Source organism: Eurypyga helias, unplaced genomic scaffold (genome assembly GCF_000690775.1).
Source record: "Eurypyga helias isolate BGI_N326 unplaced genomic scaffold, ASM69077v1 scaffold13718, whole genome shotgun sequence".
Taxonomy (NCBI): Eukaryota; Metazoa; Chordata; class Aves; order Eurypygiformes; family Eurypygidae; genus Eurypyga; species Eurypyga helias.
In genome coordinates, this window is record NW_010266346.1 from 719 (window position 1) to 21,113 (window position 20,395).

Genomic DNA, 20,395 nt, shown 5'->3' on the forward strand with positions numbered 1-20,395 from the left:
CTCAGCCTGAAACATCACTCTGCAGCCTAAGGTGGACATACCTCACCCTGAGTTAACCTGACAGTGAAATCAAGAATTCCTCTGGCCTTTGGGAATGAAAGACTAATAGGAAGTGCACTTGAAGCAAATGTAATTACAGACATGGACAGACATGCAGCCACATTACCCTTAAACTGGGTAGATCATATCCTGCTATAGGTGTAGCCAGTGCAGGCTCCAAAATCAGTACCAGAAGTTGATTAAATGCTTCTCAGTTTGCCTGCACCGAGCTCTGAGCTGGTGTTATTACACCGCTATCGTTACCTAGGCTACTTGTTTTAAAATTAGTCTGGATACCCAGGCTGTGTACATATACCTTTAAATGCAAGCCGTGTGAAGGTATGGCAATAAAAACAGAATTCCGTCAAGTCTTCCAGAAACACCCCACCATGACTGCACAGCTGTGAAAACATTAGTCTAAGGAATAATCTTTTCATAGTTTTACCTTCTCGTGCTTTATCGGGAACAATTTGCCAGTGTTTTTATGCTCCGTAAATCTACTTGTAAGTGTTTGTCTGAAAAATAATACCCCTCGAAAAATGTAAGCACCGTTCAGGCACAGATATGCTGAAATCACTTCTAAAGGATTGGTTTGGTTTTTTTTGAAGTTACATGCTGCTTCCCGGGGAAGTATTATTGGAGCTGTGCGAAAACATCTTTTCTGCACAAATCCTTCCATTGCTGCTAAATGAAGCCTAATCAGTCGGAGTCATCTCCCTGCTGTCAGTGGTTTATTCATGGTTGATAGCCTGACTCATCAACTCTCCTGTTGAAGGCTGAGTTTTACAATGAGGGCTTTTATTCAAGAAGATGAAGGGAAGAAAATTCTAACAATTCCATCTCTGCGATTAGTAACTGTTTTTGAAATGGCACTGCACCCAGTAATTTCTTTTAATAAATACTCTGGTTCAGAAAAGCCTGTATCATAGGGGGTGATTTAACATCTTCTAAAGAAAAAGAGTAGCAATTTAGTTTTCTATGTTTGGTTAGAGGAAAAAACAATGCTTGTATACAGATACATTTGAAGTGGCTTGCATAGGCACCTTGGCCTAACATACGAATGCTAAATACGTTTTCTAAAATAATGTTCTGCCGTAAGGAAACCGCTGAACTATGACATCCCAAGCAATAAAGTTGTGGAATGAAAATAAGTGTATCATTTCTATGACCACAGCTGCAATATTACATTTGTGTCACAGGGCTGTACGGTCTTTAACGGAAAGAAAGGCAAGAACCGTACTCCAGTCAAAATTAAATGAGACTGCAACAGAGGTCCTGGTAGGTTGTTTAGTAGAAGTGTTTCGGTAGTCTTCATGGTGTAAGAAGAGTAAGATTTTCTGGGAAGTTATTTTCTGTTAGGTCAGTTCATACTGATGGAAAAGCAACACCTTTTTTCACCTTCATCAGACACAGTCAATGTTTAGATCAGCCTTTTCCTTGTTCTGGTAGAGGGGTGAAGGCACATAGTTGCTCATGTTTTTATAGTGGTGTTGCTTAAATTTTTTTAGTAGAGGCATGCTGAGAGCTGTCCCAGTGAATCTAGCTGTGAATGAGTACATCACGTTTTGGTTTGTATAAACCGAAGCAACCAAGATAGATTTTTTTAGCCACCTTAATCCCTCATGAGCTGTTAGATACACAAACTAGCACACCTTAATGATGCCAGCTTCTGTTTTAAGCTAAGGATTCTCAGAACGCTGACAGATGCTCTGTCAGGAGATGATTATATTGGCTATTTAAACTGTGTTTCAACTAATAAGTAGTAAGGTGTCAGAGGAGTAAGAAGGCAGCACTGGAGAGGACAACATTACGTATGAAGAGACTCCACTTGGTTCAGAAAAAAAACAGTATTTGTAATTGTTTACTTTTACTTTCTCTTTTTTTTCACAAATGTGTATTTCTACAATAGGAGTGTTCAAGCTCCATGGATGTAAAATTTGATAACAGTTGATTTTCACAAGCATCATATTTGTGTGTATAGGCTACTGCTGGCCATGATTCAGATTTTCCCCTATGTATTTCATAATTATCCAAATATCTCTAAAGTTGTTACTAACCGAAATATTCTTTAAAAACAAACAAAAAACCCCACAAACTGGTCCAAAGTATTAAAGATTTTTCAATTTTGACTTTTTTTTTTTCCTCTGGAAAAGAATGCTCCAATAGAAAATTGCCAACCACATACATATATAAAAGTTACACCTCCACACTTATGAGAATCAAGTGTCTGAGCCATGAAATAAGTTAGAGTATTGAAATTTATCTTCTGGAGTAATCTACAGGAAGAAAGACCTTCAGAAATTACCAATTAAAAAAAGGGCTGATAATATGTAGTCAAGAAGATAAAAACCCGATGATTTGGATCTAAAACTCTTCCTTCCTGTCTGCCTCCTCTAATGCGATCTTTTCTCCTACTTTTCTGTCTCATATGCCTTGTTGTTATGTCACTGCTTTTGCTGACTCTGCACACACAGCACAAGGCTAGCAAGTGCTCCTCCTAAGTAACCAAAGGGCCAATGGGCATTTACTAAAACATTTACTAAATGGTTAGTTAACATACATTTTTTCCTCCACAGACCACTGTAATCTCACTTAAAGCTAGCAGGTACCTGCCTGTTATCCCCATTTTTGTTAGTAGAAACCCAATAAACAAACTGTTTGAGAAAAACACTGATCTGCAGATCATTTCAAGCAGCAACTCAATATACTTAGGGGACTTGCTTTTTTCCCTGTAGGGAATCAACTCTATACCCTTTCAAAGCCTCTGTGCATGTTAAGAGCTCTTCCTTCTTTTACAGGAACTCTCTTCTTTTTTTTCCGTGCTGGTATATGATATGTTCAGCACAATGCAGAAGTGTGGGGGGAAAATAAGCAAAAAAGATTTGGCAAGGCATACTCACCACAACTCAAATTGTTTTCTGCTTTCAGTGCTGAAGTTGGAATACTCCAGAATTCATTTTCCCAGTCTACAATGTTTCCTTTCACATCGCAGCTGAGGTTGGCCAGTGTTTGCGCATTCATGGTGAAATTCCAGAGGCGGAAGTTGTAAATGTCCCCATTTAGAGAGCTCACTTCATTGCTGTTAGAGCCCAGCACCAGCCTCCCATTTCCAGGGATAACTTTGCCCAAGATACCCGGGCAGTACACTATATGATAGGTGCTTTTCACGTATATACCTACACTGCCCGAGAAGCTATCCCCTACGACACAGAGCTGCTGAAAGGTTCCTGTGAAAAACTCCGCATTTCGGGGCAATGCATTCTCAAGGATGCACTGTGTGCCTGAGATGGCCAGAAAATGGCCTCTTGTGGTCTTCCCAAAGCTGAAGAATTCTGTTGACAACACATCCGTGTAGGAGAAAACCTTCCAGTCATCGTTGTCATCGCTGCTGCCCTTGGTTGCTTCAAAGCACAGTGTAAACTGGCTAAGCTCTGGCACTGAGACAGTCTCTGCCACAGACACAGCATCGGTGTCGGGAACCTGGGGAATGATGACTTTCTGATTCCTCAAAGACACAGCAACTAGAGACAAGAGAAGATAAATACATTAACAAAAAAATAAATTCATCATACAGAAATAAAGTCAGACTGGCAGCAGGGGTTAAAGTAACATGCATTAAATCAAACATCCATCAGGTGATTTTTATCACTGTAATACACCAATAACACACACAAAGGGAAATCTGGCTTGGGAGCGCACTCAGCTGAAAATATGCAGAGTTCCTCTTCAACGGCACGGAGACTGCCACAGTACACACCGTTAACTACCCCTCAAGTTGCATTAAGAGCAATATTAGGATATATTACCTACTAACTTCCAACACTGCCTCAGCTCACTTTATAAAAATTACTACTCATTCATCTAGTAAGGATGCATTAGGCAATGGAATAAACCAGTTATTTGAAAAACACAGTATGACTTGCTTATAAGATATATTATTTTAATTACTTCTCTCCGTGACTGCATTACACCAATGAAGTTCAGGCATTGCTTCTTTCAAACATTGCAATAGAAGAAATCCCCCATTACATTCCCTGGCAAATTGAAGCCTTTTATTCCTGAATTCAGCTAATGGGTTTCTGCACAGTATTAGGCATCTTCTCATCTTGTTCCCAGCAGTCTTCTGGTTGAATACTGCAATCGTGTGTTCATGAATATTTATATCCAAGCTGTTCACTATTTGCTAATATTTGGGTCAGTAGTTTTGGATTTTGCACAAGTATCTAGAAACAGCTAGTCCTCTTGCAAACATGCACTGCACTAATGGTATTTAGTCATAAGCAGAATTACCATGTCTGTAATTCTTATTAAGTATTCTCATTTGCACTGGTAAAATGGCAGTCACCAAATGTGAAAAACAGTATCACATGACATACCCTTTTTCTCCATGACTATATTAATGACAATTCTGTTCACTCTACTTTGGAGAATATTATTTTTTCAAAATAAAATGTCCATATGCTGTTTTATTGGCACATTTATGGCAGCAAAATTCTTCTACCAGATTTCTCCACAGAAAGAAGTTTCAGGTTATCAGTCATGCAAAGATCAAAAAGACCAGATTGAGGCAGCCCTCATTTTTACTTCTGCAGTTCTGTGGCAGACTGCACTTCCAGCAAGTGTCTGCTACCTCTTTCACACATTTTCACAGATTTCACAGCAGCTTCTGCTGGCTATAACACTGGTTTTTGGTAGACTTGAAGAATAACTGCCACAGTAGTTAATCCCTAATCTCCCCTGGGATTTTTAGGTGATGCCACAACACATAAATTAATTACTACACATGCTCCCTTCCCAGAATGAAGTAAAAACCTTTCAGTATGAGAGGGTGAGACATTTGAGGCAAGGGTGACTGTCATGCTACACTCAGGAAAAGAAACAGATATATGGCGTATAAGCATTCTGTGTAGTCTGTGGTATTCCAGTTTTCTTTGCCAGCTGCTTGCAAAGACTCTGAACTCCAGATTACCATATTTGGATATACACAAGGACATAATTTGACCAATATATTAGATAGTAAAATAACATAAAACATGGCACATTATCCGCCAGCCCAGCAACTGGAGCATGGGAGGCAAGACAGAAAAATACTGGACTTTTATAGTTACTGGATTTACTCCATAGATTTTTTGTTTCTTCCCAAGGGCAAGTATGTTGTAACAATTTTATAGATAGAAAATGTGTTCAACTCTCCACTGAAAACAGGAGCTTTTTTTTCATGGGTTAATTATACTGTTAGCTTCTTTACGTAACATGGAAAGTGTTCCAGAAGAAGTATAAGGATTCAAGACTTGAAATTTCAAGAAGAAACCTCATTCATACGAGCACTGTCCAGTCTGTGTCAGGGTGGTCAGGAGAGTTATGGGCCACCTGGTCACTTTCAAACAGTATAGGAAGAGAAATAAACAGGGAGAACTTTGATCTGGTACTGAACAAGCCTACTCAACTTTGCTGTGCTCATCTGACAGATTTAACCACTGGCACCTTCCCTGTATAGTGAAAGGACAAAGCTGACAAGTATTTTGTCCATGTGGAGAAAACAAAATCCTGCTATCAACATTAAGTGCAGATCTGCTGTTTGATTACTGTTGTACAGCCAGTCATCATACTGATGAATGTCAGATGTTAGTACGGGAGAAACTGGCTATTCTCAGAGGAAGAATATACATACCTTCTTGGAATATTCATCCAAGTGTTTAGTTTACTTTCAGAATGATGTGAAATTGTTGCTGTTAAGAAGATAACTGGATTACAAGGAACAGGGATTTTTTTGGACACATTGCTATTTCCTCCTGAAGAATGTACGAAAGTCTTGGCAAGCTGGACATAGCAGGAGCAATCAGCAACAGGCTGTTTGTTCTGAGATCCACATCTGCTTTTATGGGAGAGGTGGAATGACACAAAGCCTGCCTCTACTGCTTTTTAGAGCCCCTAGCTTACTTGCAGCTCACTGTCTCACATGTCATATGCCCCTTTACACATAAGCAAGCCAGGAGTCCCTAGATTGTATTTTACAATCCCTGGGAGGGAAAATTGCTTTCCTGCCAGTGGATGGGTTTTTCAGCATGGTGCGTGAGTGGTGGCATCTGTTGTTCCTAGCTCCACTGCTTTCATTTGCCCTTTCACTGATGCTGGAAGAAATACCTCAAATTTAAAGAGGTCTGCAAGTGCCTACATACCAAATACCTGTTTGAGAGTTTTTTTGTTACAACTGCACTGAATTGTGCTTTTAATTTGGGCTACTGCAGTACTACTCAACTGTGTGCTAATTTTACATGACAGCATTTCTGTACTACCAGAGGTCTGCTGGCTCTACTATCTCTCCTTTTGGTGACTGAGTGACTTCCACTCACCAGTGGAGCTACTACTTACACAGTTAACTATTACTAAAAAATTATTTATCATGCCAGCTCTTCAACTGGTGTAAAGTGACATAATTCCCCTGAGACTAGCAAAGCTGCATTTATTTACTGCATCTGAAGATACGTTGCTGTGTTGCAAGAGGTGACCACCAAGAAAGACAACGTTTGTGGGAACGGCCAACTTGTTATGGATAACAGGACGTGCTCTGTGAAACTCTGTTTGAAACAGCTCTTACATAAAACTGAGCAGTCACACAAAAGCTGTTCTATTCTCAGCTAATTCCCTCCCAAACTCACTTACTATCTTATATTTGTCTTTCCCCACGTGTACTTACTGTATACTAGGATGTACCACTAATGTATTTTAAAATGCCATTTCTAGATAGCAAATTGCTGTGTGTCTTTGAATGGCCCTTTACTTTCCAAGTTTGCATTACTTCGTGAAACTCAAAAATTAACAAAATACTTAATTTTATTATTTACATATGATCATTTCTGAGAAATTAAAGAAAATATGAACACTGTTCCCCTCGCTTTGGGAGAAATTAATGGTTTTGCCCAGGTGTCATGTTCATAGCAGTAACAATGGTGACAGCTTGACAAAGGAGCTTTGAACTGAGGGGGTGTGCAATCTCTCCAATAGCTTTGAGAACTCTTTGCAAGAACAGCAGAGGGCTGACATCTGCCATGCAGATGCATTGTAATTTCAGTGTGTGTGTGTGTGTGTTGATGTCCTATTGTCTACATGCTTTTATAACTTGAAAGAAAAGCAGTACATTATCATCCCTTTACCAAGACTCTTTTCTGTATCTGTTGCCAGGTTAAACGTTGCCATGATCTGTGTCTGTAACTGTCTTCTGAACCCAATGTAATTGCACAACTCTGGGCAATAAGCAGAATATAGTCAGAATTGACCCTAGATGCTTGCAGCTACCTCTCCCGGCATCCAGAGTCAAAATCGAGATGTGAGGTAAGAGTTGCAGATTTGGAGCAATGAAACAAAATTCAGAAGCCTTAGTTTAGATACTTAACAGTAAGCCCTCTGAAGAAATATATGTATGTGAAACATTAAAATACATGTCACTGGTGAAGGTTGCTGATACCTTTACTCACACTGGGGAGTATTCATTCAAAATGAAAGAATACCTTCCAAGACTATTTAACTTTAATGGTGTTATCTATGAACATAAGGTACTATTCAACTTTGCATGGATGTAATATTTTTGCTTTTATAAAAATACATTACCTATAGGTATATATACCTAAATGGTTGTCCCACTATGTGGACCTTCCCACTCCTCCACACTGAACACATCTGAGAGCAACACTGCGTCTTTCAATTCCACTTCTAAGTCATCTTATCACTTATAGTCATACTTAAACATTAAAATATTAAAGAGGAATAAATAAATCATTTTGCATAATCTGATTTCATGCCGTTTTTTATGATCCACTTGATTTTACATCTTCTTACTATACAGAAAGAGCTGTTACTTTTGATTAGAGAAACCTTTCAGAAAATTTACTTCCACTTTCAGAAGAGAAAAGGTGCTCCTAGTACTGTTACTATATTCATTTTGTCAGCATGGAAGAGAAAGAAGTATTCTTAGCTCCTCTGATATGACATTACCTTTTTCCTTTTAGAACTGCACACAAATTTTCCTGACATAATCAAGACCACTTTTGTCTTATGATTCCTGGGGTTACTATCTTAATATTTAAAAATATCTATATATGTCATAAATATAAAAAAATTTCATGAGGAAGATGTACCTGTGACTGAAGAGAGAACAGCAGGCCTTCCTGCTCTGTGTTTCTACAGCAGCCAGCCAACCAAAAGAACATAAGCATGCTAGAATAACATAAATGCTCAATGCAATACTAGTATCTGGGCTAAGGTGTGTGACTTCAAGAAAAAGAAAGCCTAGTGACAGCATGCAACAGTAAGTTATATCCCTGAAGTGGAATGAATGGTGAGTAGCATATGGAGAATACAAGCAATCATCCTAATGCCTTCCCTTACCTCTCTGCCCTTTACCATGACGTGAAGCAACTTCTAAATAACGCTTTAAACAACAAAACGAACATCAGTCACAGTTTTGTTAATTTTTTAGCTTTTTAAAATCTAAGCATTGCTATGCATTTAAGGAAGGAAAAGAAAGGTCAAGGAACTGGAACCAAAGGTAGCCATTTTGCAATGCCAGTTCATCCCTGGGAGATTGTTCTAGAGGCTGGAATAACCTCTGAGTAGTTCTGCCTTCTACACAAACTCCTCCCTACTGCTGGGCATTTCACTGGGACAGAGGTCTTGTTCCCGGCTCAACTACATTCCGTCTCATGCTCTCCTTTATCTTTCCATGTCCGTCTCCACGTACACTGACTTGAATACAGGTGTCCTGCTGCAAAACCCTCCAGCATAAATCTGCATGGAGAGGCACTGTTAGGCTTAAAATCTTTGCATGTGAAAAGTTTTTCTAACACGCTTGATGTCATGTCCCAGAATAAAATAATTTGGTTTTCATCCAAAGCAAAAAGAAAAATAGCTAAAAAACCACAAAAGAGAACTCCCTGGTTTTACTCTGCAGACTCCCCATCCTCCCCCTTCTCATGGAGGACTTGATTCATTTGGGAAGCATTGTTCTAATCCTTATAGCACATTTCCTTCCAACATCTATTAGAGGGATGAAATGCTTTGGGTTTACTTACTTCGTACATAGCTGGCATTAAAACCTTTCTTTTGGATACTGAAGTCGCTTTTAAATGACACAATCATTTCATTTCCGGTAGAGTTATAGGATAATCCTTTGGCAGTGATGCCACAAAGGTTCATTGGGCTTTCTCCGTTGTCTAATGTCAGGGAATCATAAATGCAGCCCGGAGCTTCTTCAATGTCAAAATCAATGAAAGTTAGTTGTATGATGTATCCACGAGGGGCTCGGATGATCCACTTGCATGCTTGGCTGTTGGGATAATCACTGGGGAAGCACGGAGAAGTGAAAACTCCAGAGGGGTCATTTAGCACAATCCTACAGTCGTAGCATCCATGAGCTGGCAATAAAAACAGAGAAAGGCTAAAGGTCAGGAAGAGAGATAACAGGAGAGGAATCATCAACAACATAACTAAATGCATTTCTATACAGAAAAAAAAACTAGATGGGAGGAAGAAAGGTGGAAAAAGGCCTGGTTTTGAGCAGGCAAAATGCTGGAGGAATAGTACAGCAAAAGGATACTTTATATAAGAAATCCTAAACAAAAGGAATATAAATTATACTGCTAAATATCCATTTGTGCACATAATATGTGTCTGCTGTACCTGACACAGGCGAAGCGAAAGCAACATTGTGGAATTCAGAAAGACAAGCAAATTTTTCAAATGCAATCTAAAATGATGATTGGTATCATTTATGCTTTTTGGCTGCTGGTCTGATGCTGGCTGGTAGCTATTCCAGCAGCTCTGTGCCATGCTATTGTTTCCAGTGGAATGTCCCTGGAACACAGCAGCACAAGAGATGGGTTGAAGAGCAGCAAAAGCAACAGCTCTGCAAAGGTCTCAAAAGTTAGTCACCAGCATTCCTGGTGAACGCTCTCCACGTCACCAAGAAGGGTAGCAGTGAGCTACTGGCTTTTGAATCAACAGCAAATTACTGCAGTCTTCCCATGCTGACTCAGCTCCATTGACATATTTGTGGCAGTCAGGCTTTAAGAAATTCTTATCCTATTTCTCATACTCTGCTCACCTGCTGTGCTTATCCACAAGAATTTCAGGCCCATTTAGTCCCCAGGGTTACGTTTCTTGTTTGGTTTATATCTGCTCCTTTATCATATATTGACTTTGCGCATTGTATGATACAGTCATTGTGAACTGTCAGCTGCTAAAACCTGTAACAGTTTGCCAAAGCAGCACTGAATAAACTAGGTGGGAACTGAATAATACCAATAGATAACCAAAGAAACTAACCTGCACATGTATGCTGAATTACTCTGTAAACATGTCATTAGGCTATACTGCTGCATCAAGTACTACAGGTATGAAAAAAGTAGGACAATATGAACATGCACTATCAGTTGCTCAAGCCAAAAGCAACTAAAAAAGTTGTCAAGTATAAACTCCATATGGAGCAGCTATAAAATAGAAATAAATGCAAAAAAAGTTCTCCAAAGAGTCCTTGATGCTTCTTTCCAGTGCTTGGGTCCTGATATTGTTCAGTCACATTCAAATGGCATTTGGCCTAAGCAAAAGGGCCCTGACTCTGTGAAGTGGCATGGCAAAAAAAGAAGCAGTTTACACCTGCAGGGAGAATTGCGAGGTGTATTTTACGGAGTTTTTAGAATTTTTATTTGCAAATCATGAAGTCATATGGTCCCAAAGAGGTAAGCAGACTATTAATTAATTAGGCTCTCAAAGCCAAATGTAGGCAGGTTGCATTAGAAAAGATCAGTGGCATGTTTATTTGTTCAAATGAGAAAACTTGGAAGATTTGTGGGTAGCTTTGGGAAGAAGAGGAACTCAGGACATTACAGACAGGATTCTGCCCACTTTTAATTTCTCTGCAAATCTTTACAATCAGAGGACTATGCCCACCTGCCCTGAAACCCTGCTGTTCCATTTATTAACCAGAGAGGGAATATTTACTTATTAGTATGCTGACTATAAATCCTGCAGTTGTGCAAACAGATAAGGGGCCTGTTCAGTGAATTTTGCACAGACACGTATCAGTTTTAAGAGAACCATCCTAGACTGAGAGGAGGTGGAACAGGGAAAGCACGCCCTAAGCCATAAGCCACTGTGGTCCTCCTAGTCCAGGGCGAGTGAGCCTGTACAGGGCAGAGCAGCTGTAACAGCTCTGGCTGGAAGCTTCAGCCTTCGTTGTTACTAGGATGAGGGCTAGAAGGGCTGAGGATTTGGCAACACACCGCACCCGCTCTCCTACTTATTCCTGACAGAGAAATAGATGACACAGCTATCTGGGCAGTTGAGAGCTTTCCCTGTGCACCCAGACGGACCTGAAGCCAGGGACTAAGACGTTAAGTGATATAAAGATATATAAGAACATGGATGTTAATGTACACTCATTCAGCCCTGGACTCCTAAAAAAAAAATCTTGAGTGCATTACGATAAAATATTACTGAACTATAAAAGATATGCCTCTTGTCAGTAAAAGTGTACCAAACTGGTAGAATATTACATTCAGCCAGAGACTGAAAAATTTGTGCATCAGAAAGACTACAGACATTCTGAAGAGAAGCCTGCTTTTATTAATTCTATTGATCACCATCAGCCAAAACAGGACTCAGCTCTTCTGTTTCTCTCACTTGAGTATTCATCACTGTTTCAAAGCTGTATAAAAAAAAGTCAGTACACATAAAAATATTTCTCTCGCTGCTGTCTGTCACTGTAAATATTAGAACATGAATGTTATTTATGTTATTGTTTTTCTTGTTTAATGTTTTCACTAACATATTCTCATTTTATTATTTTCATATTGTTTTGTTGATTTTGCAGAACTAACTCAAAAAACCAGCTCCTAAATTTAGGTAGGAAAATAAGTGCTCGAACCTTCACATACACAGAAGAAACAGATTTGGTGAGCAAAATAGTTTACTTTTTTGAAGTGGGTTGGATCCATTTTGGCATAGTAGCTATTCTGTCCATGACTGCAATTTGAAGGAGAAATATCCTGTTTTCATGCAAATGTCCACAGTAGTAAGTAAAAAGAAAAGAAAACAAACAACACAACTATATATAAACAGAATGGTTTTGAATGGAACGTTTTGCACAGCTTCTTAGGAGACAGTTATTTTTCTATAAACACCACCTATTTTACTCATTAAAGAGAAAAATTGCTGTGGAAACGTTAGGCTGTCAGCCAAAGCTGGCAGGTATTTAGAAATCCCATTGGCCCAGAGCAGTTCTGAACTGTGGATACTGAATACTCGTTGCAATACACACCGCAAACATTTCTGCAAGCAATCCGAGATGTTTTATTGATTTTAATGGGAACAAATTTAGGTATGATATTCTTGGTCACGAACCCCACATACACAGAATCTGCCTGTCAAGTATGTTTTTATCATCCTAGTCCACAGGAAATTCACTCTTTAAACATATTTTGTCCAATAAGAGCCTTCACCCTTTCTCCCCCAAGCCAAAATTAACACCCTCCCCCTATGTCAAAATCAATCACTTAATTTCTACATTTCCTAAATTTTAAGTTTCTGTGGGCAATTCATTTGTCTCCATCATGAGAATACACTTGAGTATGTTTTTAATTTCCTAATCACATTTTTTTTCTGCACAACTCATGCTTCCTATAAGAAAAGAGTAATTCAGTATTCACTATGACACTTCAACACTATACTAAAAAGGAAAACTAATAAATTCCTCTGAAGTATGTTGGAGCTTTCACCAAAGTTATCTAAGTGATTCACAAATGTCAGTTGACTTCAGAATGGCAATTGATTGCAGGGGAAATGGCTTTTTCACTCCTATGATTCAATGATAAAGGTAGGCATGGAGGTAATGGGCAAAAATGGAAAAAATTTCCACGGATTTTGGGTTCACAAGCTAAGAAATAAGAATACTGATTTTCCTTAACTACTTAGTATTTGTACAGCATTTTGTATGTCCAAAGCACACTACCAATGACTTTAAACTGCAGCTGGGAGAGCAGTCTGCCAATCTGGCCCAAGGTAGAAAATCCAAAAATGAGTACTTAGTGGCCAATGGAAAATTTTGGTCAAAGCAATTTGGCCATCTTCAATAGGAATTTATTGGTAAAGGCAGGGATAGAGTCCCATTCTCATGGTTACCCATTTTCCTAACCATGAGACCATTCCCTCTCTTCGATGAGTCTCCTGCCTATTTCACATACATACCTTTTAACTTCTATGAAGAGGAAAGTACCCTATACTAGTCTTTCCTATACCATGTTGAATCATCTGAAGTCTGTCCAAAAACTAAGGGGGAATAAGGGAAGCAGTATGTGACTCATTAAAGATTGCACCATACAAACAGACACGCACACAGACAAAGCCCCTATCCCATGGAACAAAATTAATTGCCCAACTTATCCCATCAACAAATTTTGTCTCTTTAGAGCCCCTAGCACAAAATTCTACCACGTGAACTCATGAAGCCTCCTGTAGACGCTGAGATGCACAATTCGAAAGTGACTTCACAAGCCATTTGTAGGCAGCTGAAGCCACAGTCATACCCAGAGCTACAACGCTGAACTGCAGATTTGGGAAGGAAATGGTCTGTATATAACCACATCTCGTATGTTTGTAGTTCTCTTTATCTGATTTCTTCTTACATGACTAACACATTCCGGGACTTGCCTCCAAAATCTGTGCTAATATTCGTATTTTCCCCTAGCTCCTCATACTTTGCTGCTTCTCTTCATTGTCATAATTTTCCGCCAAAACCTCGTGCTTTGCCATATTATACTCTACACTTATTTCTCAGGCATGAGTTTTGACTGTTACCTCTCCTCACCTGCTTTCATTTCTGCTCTTACCCAACCCTGGAAAATTGCTGGACAATAGATTTTGTTCGGCTAAGATTTTTTTTTAAAAGAGCAAGAGCAACCCAGCTTGGGACACTGCCTATTTCATCCCTAAAGATTTAAAGTTTGTGAAGGTTAGGATCAAAAGAAAGCAGGGTCTCTGGGGAAAAATGTCTGCTCTTGCAACTCATGCATTATCTAGTGTGTTTTCATGCTGTTACACCTTGCATTGGTTTTTTCTTGTTCCAGCTGTAGCACACAGCTGGCCTTCTGTGCAGGATTTTCCACCTGACATAAGCGTAGGCAGCAGCACAGGATAGCAATGATAGCTTGTGTGGGTTGAATTAAGACTACTGATATTTTTTTTAAGCCCATTACAAGGCTCCCTCATAAAAGTAAGACAGAATACTGCTGGATTCCTTTTTGGCGTGAAAATTTACTTCTCCTTGTAAAGGACACAAATCTCATGAAAATATCCTGAAATAAATCTATGTAGCTCTGGGATAGAATTTTCAGAAAATAAACCAAAATGGTTTATGTTTACTCTAGTCTTATTCAAGTAAACAATAAAATCTTCCCTGCCTGACAGAATTAGGTCAGCTCCACACCACACCACAGAAAATCTTAGCTACAGTACCTAGCACTTTAAATCTAAAAAAAGGAGCACGCCATTAATTATAATTTGTTTTCATGTAGGCAACTGAGAACCTTTAAGGACTTTTCATACATTTGGAAAGGTAGCACTTACAAGGATGGTCATTTTGAACAAAGTAAGGGGCACAAAGCACAGGAAGGTGACGTGACATAGGCACCTGCAAGCGTGTGGCGAAGCCCAAAATAGAAGTGACACTTTACAATCATTTACTGTGACAGCATTAAAAAAAACCCTTATTTTGATAAATATTAGACAGGAAAAAGCCTTGCTCTATAATAAACAATTTTTTTTTTATATTTCAATGATGAATTTTTTTCTATTTCAACAGAGATACGGCCAAACATTAGGTTAAATGCATTTAGACTCCAAATAGATTGGTGAATGAGGTCAGCAATGGACACACCTGCAGACAAGCAAGAGGAAGGGCCAAACCACCAAGATGTGGGTGGGCTGGAATGGCTACAGAACAAACAAACCCATGTTATTCCAATAAGACACAAACACTAAGCCCAGAACAGCTATCACATGGGAAAGGTTTCCACAGTAGCTTATCTTCACTTTAAAAAATCATTTTGGATGTAAAGGAGATATATGCAAAATGTGAAGAACTTAATTGCAGAGAGGTGTGTTGGATCGTTCACTCTGGACATAAAGTAATGCTCTGTTTAGTCGCTTATAAGTCAGTTATAAGATAAGACCTATTCAAAATTTTATGCAAAACATCAGGCATAGCAGTCTTCTGGAGCCTCTGTACACCAAACCATGCTGTCTGCATTCTGCACAACCTGCAATTTGATCAAGTTCTGCCTGAGAAACTGCAAATGAAGATACGTGACAGGTTTACTTCTGCTTCTTTATTTACTTTCCAAACTGTAGAAGTTGTTTGAACTCCCGAAAAGATCCTTAGTTTGCTACAGTATTTTGCCCCAATAAAACTTAATATACACAACCCATAATGTTAGTATGCATTGTAATCTTCAAATTAAACAATCCTAATTTGAACTATTTAAACATCTGTATTTTAAAAAAGGACAAAAATAAAGGACAAAATCAACAAAAAATATTATCTCTGCAATAAATAGAAGGAAAGTAAGACTCTCATCATGAGGTGTATAAAATTTGCCCCTGCACATACAGTGTTACAGGTCTGAGTTCTACTGGTTGAAAATATGATTGTGACAGCCTAGAAATGTAAAAGTCCCTTGATTTGTAACGATAGTACAGAACCATTTTTACTTGATCATTTCTATGGCGTGCACAGTCTTAAACTCACAACAACCTTGAGTAAAACCTAAAATTCACAGGTAAATTTTGATTTAAGCACGGTCTTAAAATTCAGCAACTGTTTAAAGTCCACTCCTGCATAATGACGGCTTTGAGTCCTCTATTTGAAGCTTTACAGTCCTGTCTTCAGCCTTGCAGCCCCCCCACGGCAGAATGAGAGGGCATAACTGCACAACTGCTGCCATATGAAAACACAAGGGGAGGCAGAGATCTGGGTGGTGAGGGAGGCTGTGCTACCCTCTAGTTCTGATAATTTTATTTTTCTTTTAAGGAAAGGAGTAATAATTGGACCAACATATTCAAAAACGAATTCAGGAAAAGAAATCCACTCCCAGACACACTGGTTACATAGGAAAAGCCAGTAACCATGTAATTAAATAAGTAACATGCACCGTTTTACATCTGGCCTAATGTTCACAGATGAATCCATACTCTTCCTTCCTTTCCTTGCCAACCCACTGGGCATATTCTGATTCCCAATTATCTGACTGAATTTGGGGGGAGCAAGAGGTTGGTGTTCTTTTATCAAACTGTCACAGAAATAGTTCCTTCCAATCTTTGAATTTCCTTACAAATTACTTTTTGCCAAAAGACCAGGAAAGGCAAGGTTCAACTCTAATTCAGTCTTGAAATCTCAAAAAATGTCACCATGTCAAAGTCTCTTATTCCCTGCCTCTCCCATTAATCCTCTAGGTAGGGTTCAAAACCTTCCCATCTCCCTTTGTTAGTAGGATATTAACTTCCAGCTCTGCAAAGCCTTCACTAGCAGGCTTTGATGCTGGAAAACTTGTGTGTTGAGAAATATATTTTAGTTCACCTTTGGGGTTTTTAAATTGTTCCAAACAGTTAAAGTTCTGGTCACTAAAATACCTGAGAGTGTGATGTAGAACATTAAAAAAATGAAACACAGTACAATTTAAATAATTATCTAAAACATTCCTAAAATACTGATTCATATTAATAGGTGTAGAACATATAGAAACCCCAACATGATGAACATTGTCAGTTTTTATGTGATACCACCTGCCTAGACTCATCCATAATATAACCAGCATAATTCAAAAATAAAAATCTTATAAGCTTTATATGTATGAAACTTTACATTATCCCACTTAAAGCTGCAACACATAATCAAATGCATTTTACACACCATGAGTATAACAAAGACTTATTTAGGGGGAATCTTTCTGTGTTATTATTAGTTACCAAATGTGACTTTTTTTTGTTGATTTGTAAGAAAACACTATTTTAAGCCCTATTAAAACCTCAATCCAGACTCTCATTCTGTATCATTCCCATTGCAACATCTGCATAGTACTCCTTGTACCCAGCAAGAATTTAAAGCCTCCATATTCCTGACTGCAAATAGCACATAACCCTGGCAGAGCCTTTTTATAATTCAATGAAAGACAAGATTGTGCTCTCATGAAATAATTCAACAATTGGGTTTTGGCCACTGAAGCCAGGAGACAAAGAGAGTACTATGTCCTGGCCAGTCATATCAACTTGCCTTGCATCTTCTTCTGCTGATGCGTTACATCCCGCAGCATATGATTTAAATGGCTGAACCAGTTGGTGCATCTAAGAATAATTGAATGGTAGGGAAAATATCTCCTCACACGCTAGTATGTAGACACATATGAACGTGTAACTGTGAAGTCACTTGTTATTCTTCCTTCCTGTTGATCTAACCCCTCTTGTTTACCAGATTATTAACAAATTAGACTTTTCATCACATGGAATTAGAACTGGTTATTTCCTCTCTTTTGTAAGAGAAGAGCAAGGCACTTAATTAATGAAATTATATGTGGCAAATTGAAAAATGAGGAAAGACAACATTTTCTCTTACGTTACAATGTCAGCCTGTGGAACTCTGACCTGAAAAGTACTACTAAAGCAGGAAACATAAAATTCAGAAAGCCAACAGACATTTTTCAAAGTATCTAGTAAGACCTCTGAATCCCTCCAGATATATAATAATTGTTGAGACATAACTTTAAGGAATTCTAAATGCCACGGCTTATGCTTGACACTAATCTCAGTCAACTGATCAGGAAAGTATTAATAGCTCCACCTTGATGGTGGGCACAGTCCCAGGCTCTGGGACTCGACTGCCCAACTGGCCGCATCACAAGGCTGAACCTGGCACCACTTGGGCCAGCCCAGCTACCTCATGTCCAAACCTTTCCTGGGCACAGGCCAGGGACCATTCTCAGTATACAACCTGAATACAGCTACCCGAGATTTTATAACTGTGTTCATTTGGGATGTGGCCTGAGCTGGCCTCTGAGGCAGAGAACAGCCCTGGGCATGTCTCATTTACAGGAATAGAGAAGGCCAGAGCATGTGTGGGGTGTGGGAAAGGCAAAGCAGCCATGTGAGGAAGAGCACAAGGCCCTATCTCGTGTATCTTACGTAGGAGCCAATACAGCAGTTCTCACTAGCTATGGTGTTTCAAACACTACACATAAATGCGGGAAAAACAGGTGTTAGTACATCCTGTTTCTAACATGATAATCAAAATTAGCCTTCAGGATACACTTGAGGTCAGTAACTACAATAATATAAAAAAATCAGGATGAGAAAAGCTTAATTTTCAAATATGAGGTTAAGATTAGAAAAGCAGAAGTGAGAATAGTAAACTACTGACTCAGAAAGCATTCACCATGAAGGCAGGGAGTAACCAGCTACTACAAAATCCAGCAGCAGACTTTTCACTAAAACCAAGACAGCAGAAGCTGATCTGCACTTCCTCATGATACAACTGTATAACACAGTCCTGCACTGAGAGACATTTAGCTGTTTATTTTCACATAAATATATATATAAACCACAACGTGATTCTTAACCCTTTTTGTAAGGGACATAGATGGACTGGAACTTGGTTCTACAAGGAAGCTGGGGGGGGACTTTTTACAAGAGCCTGTAGTGACAGGACAAGGGGTAATGGGTTTAAATTGAAAGTGGGGAGTTTTAGATTGGATATCAGGAAGAAGTTCTTCATGGAGAGAGTGGTGAGGCACTGGAACAGGTTGCCCAGAGAAGCTGTGGATGCCCCATCCCTGGCTGTCTGCAAGGTGAGGCTGGACAAGGCTTTGAACAACCTGGTCTAGTGGAAGGTGTCCCTGCCCATGGCAGGGGGGCTGAAACTAGATGGTCTTTAAGGTGCCTTCCAACACAAATGATTCTGCGGTTCTATAACTTTACACAGATTTAGGTTGTATCGTTCATGTGCAGGTTGTTGAAACTTTGGACAGGACATATATGGGAACTGACCTCTTGACTTCGCAAGACTAGCACCCTAATCAGCCCTCAAAGAAGTCATCTAAGTAGTGACATTATTGGTATTTGTTATATGCCAGATCCTCAAAATGTTACGATAGCCCTGAAAAGATCAGAACTGATGCTCTTCACTCGCTCAGAGTGGGATGCTAGCACAATACAGGGACCATTAGAAACTCAGTGCATTTCCAGATATTCCATGCCACCCCCAGGTCCCATTTTATGCAGGAATTCAGTAGATATTTATTTCTCTTGTGTTATCATTGCCACTAAAAGCTCTGACCACTCTTGATCGCTCTAGTACAAATATCCTACCTCCTGACAGCAACTGACTTTATCACAGCAGTGACTCCAGCAGGTTTTGATTGATCTGGGAAATTGAGGGAACCAGCTACAATAGAAGAAAATATATTCAGAGCCAGGGTGGGGGCCCTGCACTGCCTGTTTCCCCTTAGTTGTTTGGTTTTGTGCCAATGAAAATGGAAGTGGAAACAAACACACTGACTGGGTAAACCTGCCCTGACCCATACAAGTGGAGTTCACACTTTAGACAAAGTTATGGATTTCCCCCAGAGGGAGGGGGTAATGTGAAAATCCTGTGTTACACCCATTGTAACTTAAGAATATTTTCATTGGCATTACTGTGATAATCTTATAAAAATAACAGAATTGACTCGCTAGTTTTGGCCTGAGTTGGATTTTTTTTTCCACAAAGTAGCAGAAGTTTGGGACAAAGAGTTGTATTGACCATTCAGTTTAGATATGCTGGTTAAAAAAGTATTAACGAGTACGTATATTGGCTAGTACAATAAACACATAAGCTATAAACACATGTCAGTAAAGAGATTATGATGTTAGGAAATGGATAGGATGGGAACAGGTGAGTATTCTGTTAGGCTGCTGCACGTAACATAATGGTTTCAAACCGGGATCTACCTAACGCACTCTATCAAAAATCATCAGATTTACAAGAAGAATGGCCATCAGTAATGTCATAGTTTTGTCCACTCCAGCAGGAAGTTCTGGCTGCTGGCTTCTACCTGTTCAGTTGCCCCATTGTGACAAAGAGGATCACATCCTCAGCTGGAGTAAATTCGTGAGTACAGTTAACTTCAACACAACTATGCCAGTCTGTACAAGCTGAGGAGATGTATGACTAAGTAATTTCTTGTCATTTGTGCCAGCATCATGTTTGCCTGGAAGGCTGTTCAAAAAATTAATGGGAAAACAGCTGACAATCTTTTAGTGAGGTGTGGTTTGTAGGAAT

The 20,395-nt window shown here is 39.2% G+C and overlaps 1 protein-coding gene across 1 annotated transcript in view; it reads right to left on the reverse strand.

Moving 5' to 3' along the window:
• Positions 1-2,939: 2,939 nt before the first annotated feature.
• Positions 2,940-20,395, reverse strand: part of LOC104513623 (G-protein coupled receptor 126-like) — a gene marked incomplete at both ends in the record, with an annotated part of 44,950 nt that continues 27,494 nt past the window's right edge. The window contains 2 exons of the mRNA XM_010157042.1: positions 2,940-3,560; positions 9,108-9,449. Coding sequence (XP_010155344.1) covers positions 2,940-3,560; positions 9,108-9,449 — 963 coding nt within the window. The remainder of the gene's footprint in view (positions 3,561-9,107; positions 9,450-20,395) is intronic.